This window comes from Triturus cristatus, chromosome 10, assembly GCF_964204655.1.
Source record: "Triturus cristatus chromosome 10, aTriCri1.1, whole genome shotgun sequence".
Taxonomy (NCBI): Eukaryota; Metazoa; Chordata; class Amphibia; order Caudata; family Salamandridae; genus Triturus; species Triturus cristatus.
Genome location: NC_140593.1, coordinates 983,122,336 through 983,140,892, shown reverse-complemented (window position 1 = coordinate 983,140,892; position 18,557 = coordinate 983,122,336). Strand labels below are relative to the sequence as shown.

The following is an 18,557-nucleotide window of genomic DNA, read 5'->3' as shown; positions in this document are numbered from 1 at the left end:
CACCAACAATACGAGTTAAGGTATGCGTAGGTACTTCTGGTGTTCTGGACAACCATTTGAAGATCTTGCATAGGATGTGTAAGCAGGAGGAGCTAAGTAAGTTGACTTGCATGTTGAGTTTATAGTCAAGGATGATTCCCAGGTTTCTGGTGGGGTCGGTGGGTTTAGTTGTGGGTCCTATCTCTGTAGGCCAACCGGTAGAGTTCCAGGGAGCGTTCTTGTTACCAAAGACCAGCACTCCCGTCTTGTTGGAGTTGAGCTCTATGCAGTTGGTTCTCATCCATTCTGCTACCTTGATCATGCAGTCTGTGAAGTAGGTTCTGGTGGTGGCTGTCTTGTCGGTCAGGGATAGGAAGAGTTGGGTGTCGTCAGTGTAGGATAAGATGGTTATGCCTTGGGATATGTTGTTAGCCAGCAGAGTCCTATAGATGTTGAACAGGTTGGGACTAAGATGAGCTCTGCGGGACTCTGCAGTTCAGGTTCTTGGATTCCGATGTGTAGGGTGGTAGTCAGACTCTGTGTTCTGCCTGTGAGGAAGGAGTCAATGCAGTTGAGGGCCAGTCCTTTGATGCCCATGTTGTGGAGTCTTCTGACGGTGTAGTGAGAGACCGCGTCAAAGGCTGTGGAGAGATCAGGCAGGATGAGGGCTGTAGTCTCTCCTCGGTCTAGTATGGTTTGTATGCCGTCTGTGGCTGCTATGTGTGCAGTTTTGGCACTATGGTTACTTCTGAGTCCTGATTGAGTGTGGTCCAAAAGGTGGTGTAGTTCTAGGGGGCTGATGAGCGAGTTGTTGGTTGATGGCCTGCTCAATCACTTTGGTTGGATAGGGGAGCAGTGAAATGGACCAGAAGTTGCACAGCTTATATGGGGAAGCTGATGTTTTTTTGAGGAGGGCATTGACTGCGTGATCTTTCCAGTCTTTCGGGAAAGTCGCGGCTCTGATGAAAGTGTTGATGTGGGTGAGGGTGTTGCTGATGCGTTATCCCCCCCCATGTGGTAAAAGTGGTGGGGGCATAGATCTGTTGGGACCCGGAGGTAGACCGTCTACATGATTGCTGCTGTGTCTTCTCTGGTAATTATTTTCCATTCTGTCAATTTTCTGTCTTGGTTGGTGATTAGATCTTGGTTGGTGATTAGATCTCTGGTGTCCGGTTGGTGTTCACAGTTGCTTTAGATGTTTGCTATTTTGCTGTTGAAGGAGTTTGATAAGTTTGGTGCAGTGTTCCTGCTAGGGGGTGATGCTGTTGAGCGCGGCCTTGGGGTGGTGAATTCTTTGAAAATGGAGAAAGATTTTCTTGCGGCTGTTGCAGCCTCGTAGATTGAGTACAGTGTGTCTGCGGTGTGGTGGGTCTGTGACGAGCTGGGTGAGTCCGATGTTCATTCTTTCGAGGAGGGTTGTGGAGCAGGGGTCCGTTTGGTCCTCTAGGTGGAGATTTGAGATCGTTGAATAGTATGAAGTCTCTGGAGTTAATGGTGAAGGGGCGAATAAGTCTGTGATGAGGTTGCTAAAGTTGGTTCGCGGTCCAGGTGGTTGGTAGGCTGGGGATCCCTTTAAGGTGAACCTGTCACTGATTTGTAGTTTAAAGTGCATGTGTTCCATAAAGGGGCGTTGTTCTCCACCGATGTAGAGCATTTGATGGTGTCCTTGCGTTTGATGGAGAGTCCTCCTACTGGCTTGTGAAGGCTGTTTTGTAGCCTGCTGGGATAGCCAAGGCAATGTTGGTTGCTGATGTGGGGTGAGCCAGGTTTCTGTGAGGAAAGAGGTATGGCGCATTGTTACTGAGGAGATATCAAATCTCGGTAGCGCGTTTGCTGAGAGATCATGTGCTGAGCAGCATGCATGCGAGTGGGGTGCAGGTTTGGTGTGTTTAGAACTGTTAAGTCGAGGGGGGTTTGTGGTGTTGCTGGTGCTTGAGGGCTGTGCTGCAGGAGAACAGGCAATGGGTACAGGGGAAAGGTCCTACCATGGTGTTTGGTACGTTCCAAAAGCAGTGGGAGGAGAGACATCTGGTTCGAGCGATCGAAGGCCCGCTCCGGAGTATCATTGGGGGCCTATTGAAACAGAGTCCTGGTGCTGGGCAGGGTCCAGGCACGGATGGGTGCAGATGGGCTGGCTTTTAGTGCGCATTTAAGTAGGTTCTGGGAGGGGGCGGTGGGCGAGCTGCTATGCGCAGGAACGAGAGGCAGGAAAGCAGAGTGGAAGGAGGAGCAGGGTAAGGTGGGAAGATGCGCGGGAAGTGGGTGAGGGAGCTGCGAAGAGTGCTACAGAAGGCCTGAATGGAGGAAAGAGTTGCACAAAGCTAAGAAAGCCCAAAAACTAGTGAAAGAGCAGAAGCTCAGAAGGAGGAAAACGCGGATGAGAGGCAATTGTGAAGAGACTTGGAGGGGGCAGAGAAAACGGATGCAAAAAGCGGATGTGAGTCCTGAGTGAAAGGAGGCTTGCCCACTCCAGTCTGTCTCCTGTCTGTCTCTTAACTTGATGACACATACACCAGTCACTCCAAGGCACGCCCCTATCCTTTCTCTTTGTTTTATTCTCCACCTCTATGCTCATTGCTCAGCTAGCCCTTTCTTTCTACATTTCATCTCTCTATAAAAAATTTTTTTTTTATATAAATGGACTTTTTTCTGTACCCAGTTTAACAAGCCTGATTTATTTATATTTGCGAGTTAGTTTATCAGACAAGCAGACTATTTGACAGATTGGAGCACCAGTGTCCCATGAACAATAAAATTAGAGATACCTTTAATCAGACTCAGAAATTGACATTATCTAAATGAGCATGATGCATTTATTCCATTTGAATTTACAGGAATGTATTAATGTTTACACTTCAAAGCCTAAAGACACCCTCTGGCTGGCTGTTGATTAAACATGACTATTTTTCTGTGTTTACTATTGTTGGGACAGCTGTCCTGACTGTCTAGCCTCAAAGCAGGCAGAATCAATATTGGGGTCATGCCTAAGAGAGCATTCAAAAATATAGGCAAGTGATTCCAACTGAATTATTATCTTGCTTTCTCCTTCAATCCATTTAAAGATTGGGCAAAACATAGCTTTATATATTGGACCCCAAATAGGGATTTTTTCTTTTTTGGTAAGGGCACTGCAAAAGTTTAATATTTGTTTCCAATTAAAGTAAGTTTCACTGAATAGAAATTCAAGCTCCTACCCATACGTTCTGTTTTTATCAACGGTATATCAAAACTGCAGACATAGGTTTTTAATTTGTGCAAAGGCAGTAGTAAATGTACAAACACTATCCTTTTTTTTTTCAGTTTGAAAGAAAAATTTTATTGAGACAAATAAAGGTATCCGTATTACAGGGAATAACAGTAAATACATATCAAGGTAATCCATTGACAAAGAGCAAAAAGGAAACGACAATTTCATGCCATCACATTATAATCGACTTATACTGCGTAAAAATAAAAGACAAACTCATGAGTAGGAGATATGCTAGTAATGCATATAAAATGAATCAAAACAGTATTACAAATTTGGAAATAGATCTGGGAACGTGTAGGGGATTCATGGGGGCTTCAGGACCTCAGGGTGGGACGGCTTTATCTGAGAGGATTTTTTGGCACACATGTCGAGGAACAATGTGACAGGGGACCACAGTTCTAGACGCTTCGTTGCCAACTTCGCGGGATATACAAAAGAGGTGTCCAGCCTGTGATTATGGCAGATTACATACCACCACGCCTTATAGGAGATTTTAGTGGAGTCCTTCCAGTTAACCGTGATCTGCTGAAACGCAGCCGCTAATAACAGATCAACAATTTTGGTTTTCCCTGGGACATTCTCCCAGCAGGGTGCGAGACTCCCCAAGAAAATATGAGGAGTAGAAAAAGGAAATGCAGTGTCAAAAATCAAATTTATTTGGGACCAAACTCGCTCCCAAAAGCTCTGTACAAGTGGGCATAAAAACAGCGCATGAAATATGTCAGCGTTTGGGGACGAACATGACCAGCACTTGTCTGGAGTAGATGCGAATCTTTTGCTCAAAGCACTCGGTGTAAGTAGAATACGATTATACACGAAAAATAGCGTTTGTGTGAGGTTTGCTGCCCTGGAGGATTTACGCAGCTTGAGCCAGATATTGTTCCAAAGAGAAAGTGGCCATGAAAGTTGAAAATCGCGCTCCCAAGCTTCCTCCACCTTAGATTTCTGTCTAGGAGTACCTGCTCCTTGCAAGTGTTTGTATATGCTAGAAGCCGAGGGTTTAGACTTAAGTAGGGAGGAGAGTTGTGAGGGAGAGGTCTGAGAAGCGGGGACCTGAGGCAAAGCAGACAAGTGATCAAACCTATCCATCACAGCCGATTTGAGCAAAGGATATTTATGCGCGAATGAGGCAGGCAAGTCAAAACGTTGTTTAAGCAGGTGAAAGGACATAAACTTTGAGTCTGAAAAAAGCTGGTGTACCCATGCTAGACCCTTTCGACGCCAGGTTTTCCAAAAGAATGGTTTGCCGCGAATAGTCAAATCTTTATTATGCCAGATTGTTGAACTTAGGAAGTGGTCAATCGAATCTGGGGAAGAAGGAGGAGAGGACATCAGGAGTTTGGAAGTCAATTTAATTATAGGAGAGGACACCGCCTGCGGTTTACGTGAGAATGAAAGATACTCAGGGAAGGAGAAAGGAGAGAGGTAAAGACGCTCTATCCTAAGCCATAGAGGGCAATTCTCCGAGGGGTCAAGCAACCAAAGTGAGGCTTGCCGTAGAAGGAAAGCTTTTTGATAAACCTGAAAATCAGGGAAATTAACTCCTCCCTCAGCTTTTGGGCGAATCAGCTTGGCTAATGACATACGAGGACGCTTTGAATTCCACAAGAAGGAAGAAAGGGCGGAATTGATTTTTTTGAAGAATTTGGCCGGAATAGGGACTGGAATGTTGGATATGGTGTATAGTACAATGGGTGCAAGCATCATCTTTATGGTGTCTAGCCGACCCCACCACGATAAGTACAGTGGATGCCACCTGGCCGTTAAATCAGTGATTTTTTGTAGACATTTGTTTAGACATAGCGCTACTGTGTCAGATATTGAGGGAGTGATATACATGCCTAAATATCTAATGTGAGAGGGGCTCCACGTAAAATTTGAGGCGCTGAAATCCGCTTTAAAAGTGTACTTGGTCAGGGGGAGTATCTCACACTTATCACTGTTCAGTTTGTAGCCAGAGATTTTAGAGTATGCCTGTACATCTGTCAAAAAGGCAGGAACAGAAACATTAGGATTGGACATGAAAAGCAAAATGTCGTCTGCGTAGGCAGCTAATTTAAGGTGAATGTTCGCTGATTGAAAGCCGAATAAATTTGGGTTTTGGCGAAGCTTAGAGAGAAAGGGCTCCAAAGCTAGATTAAAAAGAAAAGGGGAGAGAGGGCAACCCTGGCGGACTCCTCTACCCAAATCAAAATATGAGGATATCAGACCATTGGCGCAAATAGCCGCACGCGGGTTGGAATAGAGGAGAGAAATCAGGGATACAAACTTGGGACCGAAGCCAAACCAACGGAGAGTATGGAATAAGTACTTCCATTCGACTCTATCGAACGCCTTCTCGGCGTCAAGTGCTATTGCCGCTAGGGGATGCTTCAGGGACGAGGATTTGGTCAAGACGTCAAAGAGAAGTCTCGTATTATCCGTGATAAATCTGCCTTTAACAAAGCCCGACTGTTCCGCTTCTAGTAAATCAGGCAAGTAGGAGTCAAGACGTATGGCTAGGGCTTTTGAGAAGATCTTATAATCTATATTGACCAAAGAAATAGGCCTATAGTTTTTGCAGTGTCTATGGTCTTTCCCTTCCTTCGGTATCAAACATATGTGTGCTTCCGAAAAGGTGCCCGAAGAACACCCCAGTGTGTTAAAGGAGGCTATAAGGGAGTGCAACTTGGGTAATAAAAGCTTAGAAAAGTGTTGAAAGAACTCTACTGTGAAGCCATCAGGCCCCGGCGCTTTATCTTTCTTGAGCAGCTGGAGTGCTGCTGACAATTCTTGGTGCGTTAGATCGGATTCCAGGAGAGTGAGATCCGACTGATGGCAGGGAGGGGTCTGAAGTGTTGAAAAAAACTGGGAGAGAGAGTCCTCAGAGGGCTGCGATTCCGAGGTATATAGGGATTTATAAAATAGGGAAAATTCGTTCAGAATATCTGAATCTTTAAATTTTAGATCCAGGCGTTCATCATAGATAGATTCAATATTGAGTCTATTCTGTTTAACTTTCAGATAGTTAGCCAGAATCTTTCCTGCCTTGTTTTTGCCCCCATAAAATTTAGCACTGGACTTCAATAAGTACAAAGAAGCATCCTCCGTAGATTTTTTATTGAATGCTAGCTTGGCGTTGATGAGGGCTGTGAGGGATTGGCTCGAGTGCGAGGTGTAAAAGGAGTGTTCCAGTGTCTTGATGTCCCGTAAAAGGTCGGCAGTAAATTTGCGGGAAAGTTTCCGCCTCTTTGCAACAAAGCCAATCACGAAATCTCTCGCTGAGGCCTTGAAAGCATCCCAAATGGTGGAAAAGGGCATGGATTGGTCAGTATTAAACGCAAAAAACTCTTCAAAGAAAGTGGTAAAAGCAGCGGTGAATTTCGGGTCCAGAAGGAGGGTGTTGTTGAAGCGCCACCTCTTAGGACCTGTGGCTCGAGGGAGAATTTCAAATACAATTGACACAGGGGCATGATCTGAGAGCAGTATAGGGCCAATTTCTGCTTGCGTAAGGGTTTGGGAGATAGAATGAGAAACAAAAATGTAGTCGATTCTTGACTGGGTATGATGAGAGGGGGAATAAAAGGTGTACTCCCTGGTGGTTGGGTTACAGAGACGCCAGGCGTCAAAGAGTTGGTGTTGGGAGATAACTCGTACAAACGATTTCTGTGGTTTATTGGGGATATAAGGGACTTTGGAGTTCCTATCTATAAAGGGGTCAAAAACCTGATTGCAATCCCCAGCAAAAATAAAATTATCTTCCAAACCAAGGGCAAGCTGAGCTGCTAAGGTGAACCAAAAGGATGGTTCTCCGCACGTAGGGGCGTATACATTAAACAGGGATATAGGAACTCCTTTAAAGGACAATTTGACATTTAACCACCGCCCATTAACATCTGAATTCTGAGACAATAATGTAAACGAAAGAGATTTACGGCAAAGAATCATAACACCATTCCGTTTGCCATCCCCAGGAGAGAAAAAGACTTCCCCCACCCAGCCCCTTTTCAGTTTTAACGATTCATCAGCGGAAAGATGAGTCTCTTGCAAAAAGACAATGTCCGCGTTTAATTTGGCCAGATGGGTTAAGATCCTTTGCCGTTTAATAGGAGAGTGTAAACCCCTAACGTTCCAAGTAACTAGTTTCAAAGACATGAGCAATCCCAGGTGAAACAAAATGCAATTAGAAGGCAAAAAGTCAATGCAGTGCAAAATCCGTAGAAAATGGAAAAAATGTATGGCACAAAAGAGATCTTCTGATTAATGAGAGGGACAGAGGAAAGAGACAGAGCTAGGACTGAGGAGAGAATAAAGATAAGTAGAAAAGAGGAAATTGGAGCAGTAAGGATACCATAAAGGCAATGGGATACGAATGAAAGAACACAATGCCAAAACAGAAACATTACAATAACGAGGACGCAAAACAAAATGTAAAACATACCTACAAAAGGAGAGAATGGGTGGGAGGGTGGGTGAAACCACATGGAGCAGACACACGTCCAGGGAGGATCCGGTAAGGAACGGGGAAGACCATATGAGGTGATATCATAACTGTGAAACAAAAAAACATGTGACGGGAATTAATCTCAGGAAGCAACTGTGAGAGAAAAAAAACAGGAACCAAGCAAGTACGAGCCTAAAAAAGAAAAAATATTGAAGAACATTACTGGTACAATGCAAAATCAATAATGCAGTGGAAACCAACACGGAAAGCTGGCACTATTGTATAAAATAGAATGGAAACAACTTCGCCTAGCGAGCGAGTGGACTGTGGAGCAGGGAGAATGATGGAAAGGCACAAATATTGAGTAGCAGTCAAGCAACATGTGAGGAGGATGGTCCGGCAGAGGTGGTGGCATCCATCCTGTGTGAATCGATAAAGCTCTGCAGGCGTCCTGGATCCTCGTAAGTCGTGGTTCTGTTATTGTACGTGACCTTGAAAAGACAAGGGTGAAAGAGGCCAAATCTGGCCCCCATAGAACGAAGATCAGGTCGAAGATTCAGGAACGCTTTGCGTCTATCAGCAGTTGCCTTGGAGTAATCCTGCGCAAAAAATAGCGCGGAGCCTGACCATGTGACACGCTGAAGAGCTTTAGCTGCCGCTAACACCTTTAGCAAATCCGTGTACTCTAGGAAGTAAATAATGACCCCTCTCGGTCGCTGGGGAGAGGAGCCAGCTGAAGGAACGCGCCCCAGCCTGTGGGCTCGTTGGATGTTGAGCATAGTTCCGTCCGACAAGTGAAGGACTTTAGGGAGGAAAGTCTTAAAGAAAGCAATGGGGTCGCTCCCTTCGAGTCCCTCCCCCAGGCCAAAAATACGGAGGTTGTTCCTCCGGTTGCGGTTTTCAAGGTCTTCAACCTGTTTCTGGAGGGTGGTGATTTGCGAGTGCATGACAGGAATTGTTCTAGCAGTGTCGGTAAAAGTGGCAACATCATGTTCAACCGCTGTAAGCCTCGTATCGAGTTGCCCCCATTTGTCAGAGAGAGCTTGTAGTGTGGAATTTGTTTCCTCCATAAAGGGTCTAAGAGCCCTTATCTCGTGTAGCAAAAGTTCCATGGAGATGTCCGAGGAGGCTTTGGGAGGCGAGGGAGGGTCTTTTTTTAGCCTCTTCACGTTCGACTTGGTAGCTGTGGCGGGTGCAGAATCCATCTTTGAGTGCTTGTCTTCTTCCTCAGATATCAGCGAATCTTCCAACTTGGAGAGTTGTGAGAATAAAGTAGAGTTTTTGATAAAAGAACGTGGCGGCAAGGGCGGGCTGGTATGAGCGCCCCGTGTCCTACCCATCAACTAGCAGGGCCAGTAGCGGGGCACGCCGCGTGAAAAAGAAAAAGAAGAAGCCACCAACTGTAATACACAGTAGCTGGTCGCGAGCCAGCGAGCAGGTTGAAGGTGATGACCAGAAATCCTTTGCCCATACGGTTGGCAGAAACCTCAATGCGCCAAAAAAGAAGTCATGAAGAATAATAGCAGGAAAACTTCGTAGGCTCCGAGCAAAACTGTGCAGACCCAGCCAACAATGAGACGAATCATTACCTAAGATGGCGGCCACTGCTAGCATCCATGCAGACTGAGGTAAAAACAAAAATAGCAACAAAAAAAAAAGAAACCAGGAGAACGCCAATCGGACATCGTGAGTGGAGGAAATTTCGATTGCCACTAAAATTATGTCCTTAGGTCGCCTTGTGGTGGAAGCTCGCAGAAGGAGAAGCCATTCCGCCGAAAAACAAAATGGCGGTCGCGCTGCTTCTGAGACGAGCCAACATTAATTACCTGACAAAGGCATAGTAATCGTCTCAAAACTATTCGAAAAGCACGGTGTGCTATGCAGGAACACTTCCCATGCTAACTGCTACCAGCTGCTTCCTTAGACATCATCGCGAAGTTGCACTTCTCCGCTCCGGGACCGGGAGCCTCACGGATACGCGTCCATACTCCTTGGGCGTCAAGCCACGCCCCCTACAAACACTATCCTAGATCAGCACCATATTTATCTACGCATTGATTGAGAGATTGTGTGGAATATATACTCGACGGGCATGCCTTAGCTGTAGGTATCTATAAAATTGGGAGGAATGGAGGGAATAGCGCTGCTGTAAATCTGCAAAGGATCTGATGTGGTCCCCAACCCAGACGTTCCCTGGTAGCGAGGTCCCAATGTGGTCCCACCGACAGAAGTCCCGGAGAGATGAGGCCTCTTTTAGCCAAACACCACACCACAAGGGCATCTGCCTGGTGAGTTTCCCGTCCCATTTCGTGTGGCGCACGGCTGTGCGCCAGGCCATGAGCACCGTTCGGGTGACGGGGGGGGGGGGGGGGCCTGCGGTATGGGGGCCCCATACAGGTAGCCCTGGAGTTGTGGGAAGTCCAGTGATCGGAGCTCCACCCGGTACGCCGGGTCGGACCAGCCGCCTGCGATGAGTCTCGTGGCCAGATTATAGAGGTGGAGGGTGGTTACCCCCATGCCCCCGTCGTAGGGAGGTATGCGACAGTGTGCCAGGGACATTAGCGGTCACCCCCGCCCAATGAAAACAGTTTGAGGGTACTGTCAATTTCACGAAACCAGCTCCCCAGGAGGTGAAGAATAATATTTTGTAAGATATATAAAAAACGGGGGAGAACCATCATTTTAAAAGGGCACTTCTGCCAAGGGGGTTGAGAGGGAGGGATTGCCAATTCCTGAGGTCCGCCTTGGCATCCAGGGGTGTAATATTCAGGGCCCATTCAAGTTCTGGAAGGAGGGCGACCCACACCCACAGGTACTTGAATGACTGCCTGCGCAGGAGAATGGTCGTTTACCACTCGAAGCAAGCCCGCGACGGGTGGAGGGGAACCAGAGTGGATTTCACGGGGTTGAGCCGGAGGCCGGAGACCCGTTCAAAGGCAGAGAGGGCGTCCAGGCACTGTGGGCCGGAGCTCACTGGGTCCGCCAGGAAGAGGAGAATGTCGTCGGCGTAGAGGGCGATCTTATCGACCTGATAAGGGTCCCAAGCCCATCCTCGGATGTGGGGGTCCTGACGTATGAGAGAGGCCAGGTGCTGCATCGCTAACGCAAATAAGAGCGGCGAGAGCGGACAGCCCTGGCGAGTGCCCCTCTGGATGGGGAACGTCTCCGAGAGCACACCGTTAATTAAGATCCTCGCCTTAGGACTGGAGTATAAGACACGGATGAGGCGCCGAAACCCATCACCTCTAACACGTCTCCCAAGTAGCTCCAGTCCACCGTATCAAATGCTTTTTCAAAGTCGATGAAGAGCAGGGCCAGATACGGGGTGAGATGATGGCAGTGTGCAAGGGCGAGGTGGAGGCGGCGTATGCAATGTCAGGTTCCCCCGGGCAGGCATAAAACCGCATTGGTCTGGATGGACCAAATCCTGTAAATGGGGGCGGAGTCGTTGAGCCACAGCATTGGCAAAAATTTTAACCTTGGTGTTAATGAAGGAAATGGGGTGGTAATCCGCACACGCAAGGGACGGTGGCTGTGTCTTTGGGAGGACCACAATAGTGGCTATGTCTGTCTCTGGGGGAAAGGACCCCGTGTCCACCACAAGCTTAAACAATTCTACTATGTGTGGGACCAACATGTCGCAATAGTTTGCATAGTATTCTTGGGGATAGCCGTCCGGCCCTGGCGTCTTACCGGAGTGCAGGAGGGAAATGGCCCCATGTATCTCCTCCAGGTTGAAGGGAAGGTCCAGAGTCTCTGAGACCGTCTGGGAGAGACGGCAGCTGGGTCCCGGTTTCGGACAGCAAATCAGCCAGGGAGGTTTTGGGAGGTCGGGCCGCGTAAAGGGCAGCGTAATAGCCCGCGAAGGCTTGGGCAATAGCCCGAGAGGTAACGTGGTGAACGCCGGTCCCATCGCGGATCTCTGGAATAATGCGGTTGGCTTTGGGGTATGAAACTAAATTATGAAGTAATTGGCCATTTTTATCACCCCAAACGTACACGCATGCCATGAAGGAGCGCCATAGCATTTTAGCTGACTCCAGTGAGATCTGACAGATCTCTTCACGGAGCAGTGTAAGCTGCCAAGCGGAGTCATCGCTTTCAGTATACGCCTGGGTCGTCTCCAACTGTGTACCTTGGGCCTCCAGCTGCACAAGACGGGCGGCCTGTACCGTGCGCTGCGCGTGGCCCAGACCTCTAACCGCCCCCCGTATAGTGGCCTTGCCGGCCTCCCATAATGTTCCCGGCAGGGAGACCGAACCCGTATTAATCGAAAAAAAGTTCAACGAATTCCGCATCCTACAGAAACCAGACGTTCATCCGCCAAGCCGTACGAATGCCACCAGGGGAGTTCCCAAGACGGAGGGAAACAGGCGAGTGGTCCGAGATGCCTCGTGGCAGGATGGTAGCCCCGTACATCAACTGACAGTCGGGGGCTGGCAACAGGAGCAGGTCGATACGAGAGTGAGTATGGTGGGCCGTCGAAGTGTGGGTATATTGTTCCAGATGGGGATTACACACCCTCCATGCATCGCAGAGACCCAGGGCAGAGGACCAGTCAGATAGGTGCTTAACAGAGGCAAGACGGGACGCCGAGAAAGTACCGGTCTTGTCGCGGGAGGGTTGCACAATGGCATTGAAGTAGCCTCCGATGACCGTCGGACCCTGTGGAAAGGTGGAGACTACGAGTGTAAGACGGCGAAGGGCAGAGGGCGTTGTGGCTGGGGGGATGTATACACACACAGGAGTTTAAAAGGATGCACTTCGATCTTGCCCGTCATGGCCACGTAGCGGCCTTGTGTGTCCGTCTCAGCCTGCGCCAAGGTAAAGGGAAGCCCCTTACGAAGCAATATGGCAACCCCCCGGGAGCCCCGTGCGAAACCAGAGTGCCAGACCTTGTTGAACCCTTAACCAGTTCTTCTTAAATCATCTTTTTGGCACATTTAACTTCTGTGACTGCAGTACAATCCTGGTTGATGGTTGAGGTAGAAGAGAACCTTCCCGAATAGGAGAGGCAGAGTTTCTGGTATCTTTACTAATGGAGTTGAATGCATTAGACACCACTAACGTTTTCACATTAAAGTGTTAGATATCCATTCTACAATCATTACCCCGCTTTATCTGATTGGTGCTCAGGCTTAACTGCTACTATAAGATTGCGTGCTACGCACGATGACCTCTATCATCCAAAACCAAAAAGTAAGGGCCTTGAGAGGCAAAGTGGAAAATGTTTAGTGGATTTGGAATTGATAACGTAGACATGAGGTTACATGATGTGGTTGTATGGAAAGATGCGGGCCACCTATTTATGTGTAGGTGCCAGTCGGAGAAGAATTGAGGGCCAGAAACCAGTAGCTGTACAGTGGACCATGGGCCAACCTGTCCATGGAATGAGACATTCAAGGTAGTAGTTTGATGGACATGATGGTATGATGGAGAAGAAAGGAGGGCAAATAAGCTGTGAACAAATATCACTTTGTGCTGCAAAGATCAGTGCAAAATAGAAACCATTCAATGAGGCATCGACAACAGATGTACAAATGGTATTCCGTCTGAATGTTTTTTTTTCTTCCACACAAATCATTTGTAACGACTTTATTTGTTTGACCGTACAAGATACATTTTTGTGATTTTTCTTTTTTCCTTCCTTATTTCAGGATCATCCGTTCTTTATCCTACACAATACTCGAGAGACAGATGTTGCTTCGTTTGTGAAAGAGATCTTGGATGACGACCCTAACTGATGTGCCTTCCTTCTTCGCCGCCTTGTAGGGATTATGTTTAATGCAACCAAATTAGAAACTTATTTACAGTATGTGTGAAAGTCTTGTCCATGCAAGGAAGCAGCAGAGGAAAACAAACTGAGGAGTAAATGCTGAAGGTGGCTTGTTCAACATCCTCCCTCCCTTCCTTGCATATCTTTCACCACTCGCAAAGAGCTCCATTCCCCACAGTCTTGAGTTCTTGGCTTAGTGATTTCTTGGGCCACAGGATTAGCCAGAAGTTAAGAAGTTGTTCAGGATAGTCATCCCAGCGAACCAATAATGTAGGGCCCAGTTGTAGACTTGCGGTCTGCACTGCAAGTTTACATCAGTAGATGCTTATGTCTTAATAAGCAAACCATGTGTGTGACTCTCCCTTGCTTATAGCACATGTTGTATGTAGGCAGACCTCATCCTGGATTGGCCTTATATAAACTAAACAGAGAGCACACAGAAAAATAGACCTACTCTTCTCTGTGTGCCCTTTATATAGATGCTTCCTTTGATTTGATGAAATTGGAGGCAGTACATTTCTTTTTCCCTTAAAACTGAGGTCGAGAGGAATATGGGTTGCTCCACCGTAAATGTTTAGCCCTTGAATGCTGGACAAGTCTAGTGAGGGCGTCCTGCACTGTCGTGGCTTATAAAGGAATTTGTAGATATTGGCTACAATTTTGCCTCTTTTGAGGAAATAGTTTCCAGAAAGATGCAACATAATAAGTGCACAAGTGAGGGTGGAAACTATGTTTTTTTATTTGTGTGTATGTACATATATAGATAAATATGTCTTAGACATTTTAGCTGATTTTCAGGTTTTGAATCAAATGAACTGTGTTTAAGATGTTTGGTTTTTCCACGTACATCCTGAATAAACTGGTCCTAAAAATTCTGCAAATTTTTCCGACCTACATGTTCCCTTCCTGCGCTGCATCATTTTAAAGACTGTTTCCTTCTGAATTATTTGTCAGCCTCTGCTGTACAATAAAATTAACACATGTCCATGTGCTAAGTGGATTAAATAATGAAATACTACATCCGGCGAGTTGTTTGTCAGAGTGGTTATTTTTGTATTAGAAAAGAATTGCCCATAGGTGACCAGAAACTAAGTGGATTAATAAATGAATTACTACATTCGGCGAGTCCTTTGTCAGAGCGGTTATTTTTGTATTATTAAAGAAGGATAATCGAAAAGTAGCAATGTACTGTAAATTGTATCTCCTTGGTTTAATGAATATAATCAAATGTTTGACACTTGCAAAATAATGCACTGCCTTTTGTTCTCTCACACATGCCATTTATGTTTTTTTTTTTTTTTTTTGCAGAACTTGAAAATGTCCCAAGATTTGGTTCTGCTGAGTGTTAATAAATGGCATTTGTACCAGGGATATATTTACTGTCCTGCTTGTCATCAAACCAGGAAGTTAAATCTACGGTTGTTGTTTGAGCCCAAATGCCACAGAGGACTAAATGCCTTAGGTTATAAATAGGGAAAAGCCACTGTTGATAGTGGGAAGGCAGTTTAAACTATAGTCTGTATAAAGAATGGGTTTATCATGATCATTAAATCATCTTTAAGCTTGTAGCTTTTTTCCCCTTTCAAAAAAGATCCTCAGTGGCTTGATCTGCTTTCATCTCATTGGGCATGCGAGTTAGGTCTAGTATAAGTATGTAGCATCTTGTTTAACATAACGTATTATGCAATCTTAAGGATGTGCCTTGTCTTCACATCGTGGGAATGCTGCTTTCCCTGTCATTGACACTTAATGTTTTATCCTTTCTGCTGGCCACTCACTCCATTTGTCTCAGTGTGGTTGGATTACTCCATGCTTCTACCTTCAGCTCCACATCCCAGCGAGGTAACCCCTATGCAGATCCTGTCACTCAGACTCCCACCTAACAATCTCATTCCCTGCAGGATGTATCATGGTATGGCTTGTTGTTATGTGAACAGTCCACCTCCCCTGGCTGAAGCCCTAACCTCACTGGGAAGCCACAAGGAGGCTGGTGAAGCTAGAGTCACCAGAGTGTGTCTTGCCCATTTAATTGGTGTGGGGGGGAAGCAGTGTAAAGCTATGAAATAAGGTGGTATGACTGTACCGGACCACTTTAATAGGCACACCATTTTTATCCAGGAGGTTGTGGAGAGTACTAGTTTTCACATCAGCCTTGGGTCTCCGATGCCATGGAACATAGTGAAGTAGGTCCATTGCAATCATGGACTAATTCCAGTATACTTGGTAGAAGAGAGGTATACCCCCCTCAGCCCAGGGCTCATTGTGCAAGGGTACGGGCTGCCTTTAGTCACAATCCATCTCTGCCAGGGTGCTTAGAGGGGAATATTGATGGCCTTAGAGAAACTAGAAGAGCTTAGTGGGATCATCCCTAGTCCACCTCCCTATGAGGTCTTTCTAGTTAGGCTGTACGATGGGGAGAGGACATTCTCCCTTCTGGTAAACCGCACCATGGACCCCCTGTAATCCTTGTCACTCCAGGACCACAGGTATATTGCCACAAGCCATTTTCAGTTTTTACAAAAGTGAATGTAATTTGTTTAGTTAAACATTCTTTTATTAGATAAGTCACTGTGGTGAATTAGGAGACTGAAAATCCAGGAGGCGGAAAGACATTTTTGCCACTTTTCAAAGGAACTGGAGTAGAAATCCAGGAAAGATGGAGGAAGGTGGTCAGGCCTTGAAAAATCATAAAAATGTTACTAGACCTGCAGGTCTAGTGACTTAAATAATCTACTCGACCTGTAAAGCTCTTGACCCATAAACTGGTTTCAAAGGATGTGATAGGGGGAAATATTTTAATTAATTGAGCCACCATTTTCTTCTTCATCACATATGAGAGCATCTTCAAATGTGCGAGTTTCAGCTTGTCTGCTGTACAAAAAACCTTTGTTTGATTTAATAGACTAAACATTTTTTCCCATATATAATACAAATCCAGCCACATATAGGATACTCGTGACCCCTGACTTGCCTCTTAGTTCATTAACAGCATTGTCTTCTGGGTGGGGGCAGGAAATGTTTGTCAAATCATGTTTAAAAACTATCATTTTTAATAAATACATAACTAAAGCATGAAGTGGCAGCACACTGGCATTTGTAATCAGCGGATTTTAGATTGAAATGGCCACAAGCTTGCCCACTGACATGCAGCTTTACTGATAAAACTATACAGTGTATAAACAATGTTTGGAAATACAGTTTCTGCAAATACGTGTCATTTGCACCTCACCAAGTAAAGTTTTCTGGTTTGTTTTGCTCCTATTAACTATGTGTTTGCATCACACTTCTTAATTACAAAGAAATGTGCTTTTGTAATTTCTGATTTATTTTGAAATATTTGCAATATTAATTACAGGCTATTTATATAAATGTTAGAGGTTTTTCTCAAGTGAGTTGTCTGAAGATGTTTAACTCTAGTAAGAGAGAGAGAGATGAAAATAAACATCATTTTCCAAGCAGCAATTAGTTAAAAGACAAACTGACATTTGACCTCTTTCCTTCAACAGTCAGTAAATGTGTCAAGATAAAAACAAGATGTAATGGCAACTTTATTGCACAAAGCAAAAACCAAAGGAAATGATGGACGGAGTGTTGAACATTGCAAGCACTCACCCCCAGTCAACTGATCTGGGTTTAATCCATCACCGTTCTTTAGCCCACTCTGCCACCCCAGTTCAGACATGGCCATATGCAAATCAGTCTGACCCTGTGCCTCATGGGAGCAGTCCAGCCCGAACTGCCAAGCCATGTCTTCCCTGGACCGGAAACAATCTTCCTAGGACCGGTTTCTGGCATTTCAGCGGTCTTCAGCCAGGCTTGCTTGAATCCAGTTTTTTTCTTAAGCTAAGGTTCGAGGCATATGAGCTGTAGATCATATGCTGTGCATAGATCGCCATCTAGTGTTGGGTCCGGATGTTTGCGTTTTGTTTTTCTTCGAAGAAGTCTTTCCAGTCACGAGGTAGGTGACTCCTTCTCGGTGATAGCATGGGCATCAACTCGATTGTTAGATTGTTTTTTTCCGCCATCGGGTTCGGATGTAACTTGCTGCACTCCGGTTCGACACAGTTTCTTCGGTTTCCCTCGGTGCGCAAGACACTCAGTCTCAACGGTATTGTTTCCAATTGCGTATACTATTCTTCGCTTGTTGGATTTTCTGGTTAAAACTCCCTTATGATCGGGAAAGTTCGTGATGGTCCTTCGGGCCTACCCACCTCGGTTCGACTAGCGGTTGATGGAACTAACTCCCTTTAAATTCTGCCCTCTGTGCCACGCAAAATACCCGTGCACCGACTCACACCGTGTGTGTAACCTGTGCTCTGAGCACAGAGAACAGGACTGCGACGCGTGCAAAGCGTTCCGCTCCAAGAAGACCCTTTGCGACCGTCTGGCTCAACATAGCCTCCATTCCAGACCTCTTCGGATCAGATGAAGAAGACAAGGACACCATTGGGGCTGAAGAAGAGCAGGAACTGATCTCTGTTTCTGAGTACGGCTACGATCAGGATGATGACATCCCACAGGGACAACGTACTGTGAGTACAGAAACTTCCTTGCCCGACATTCACCTCAACCCAAAAAGAAGGCTCAGGACCAACCCTTGCCCTCAGGCCCCGGTCGGCCCGAGATCATGCTTCCAACGCCCTGCCTTCGGGCTCGGCACCAAAGCCTGCCAAAAAGCCTTCCGGCTCTGAAAATCCTCGATCCAAAACGGAAACAGAGCTGAAACCTTCAGGATTGAAATCTAAGCCCAGCTCCGAACCTCAACCATCAGCACCCTAACATACTTCGGATCCGAAAACACCAGCCCTAAAACCATCGGGAACGAAACCTTCGGCTCGGAGAACACAGCAAGCACCAAAGTCACCAAAAACACAGTTTTGACGATCTGCCCGATAAACCGGACCCGAAAGAGAAGGTGTTGTACATTCATCCAAAAACTGGCCATATTACCGCCACAGTGACTCTAAAAAGAAGGACTGATGCTGAAAAGGAATATCACATTACTTTGAAGAAGAAATCCGTCTGAACTAACCCTTCGCCTCTTCCTCCTCCTCTTTCTCTTCCTATCTCATCTCCACCTTCTCCACAGTCTAAACCTGTGCCTACTTCACCTCAGCATTCACCACATA

At 46.2% G+C, this 18,557-nt stretch overlaps 1 protein-coding gene across 8 annotated transcripts in view; it reads left to right on the top strand.

Annotated features, from left to right (window-relative positions):
• MAP2K3 (mitogen-activated protein kinase kinase 3) overlaps window positions 1-14,796 on the top strand; it is a 315,923-nt gene extending 301,127 nt beyond the window's left edge. For 4 of the 8 annotated variants that reach the window (XM_085628897.1, XM_085628895.1, XM_085628901.1 and 1 more), the window contains 2 exons: window positions 13,310-13,420; window positions 14,737-14,796. In XM_085628897.1, coding sequence (XP_085485023.1) covers window positions 13,310-13,396 — 87 coding nt within the window. In that variant the 3' untranslated portion in view covers window positions 13,397-13,420; window positions 14,737-14,796. Of the gene's footprint in view, window positions 1-13,309; window positions 14,554-14,736 lie in introns of those variants that run through there. The other 4 variants (XM_085628896.1, XM_085628894.1, XM_085628900.1 and 1 more) reach the window with 1 other exon arrangement.
• The last annotated feature ends 3,761 nt before the right edge of the window (window positions 14,797-18,557 follow it).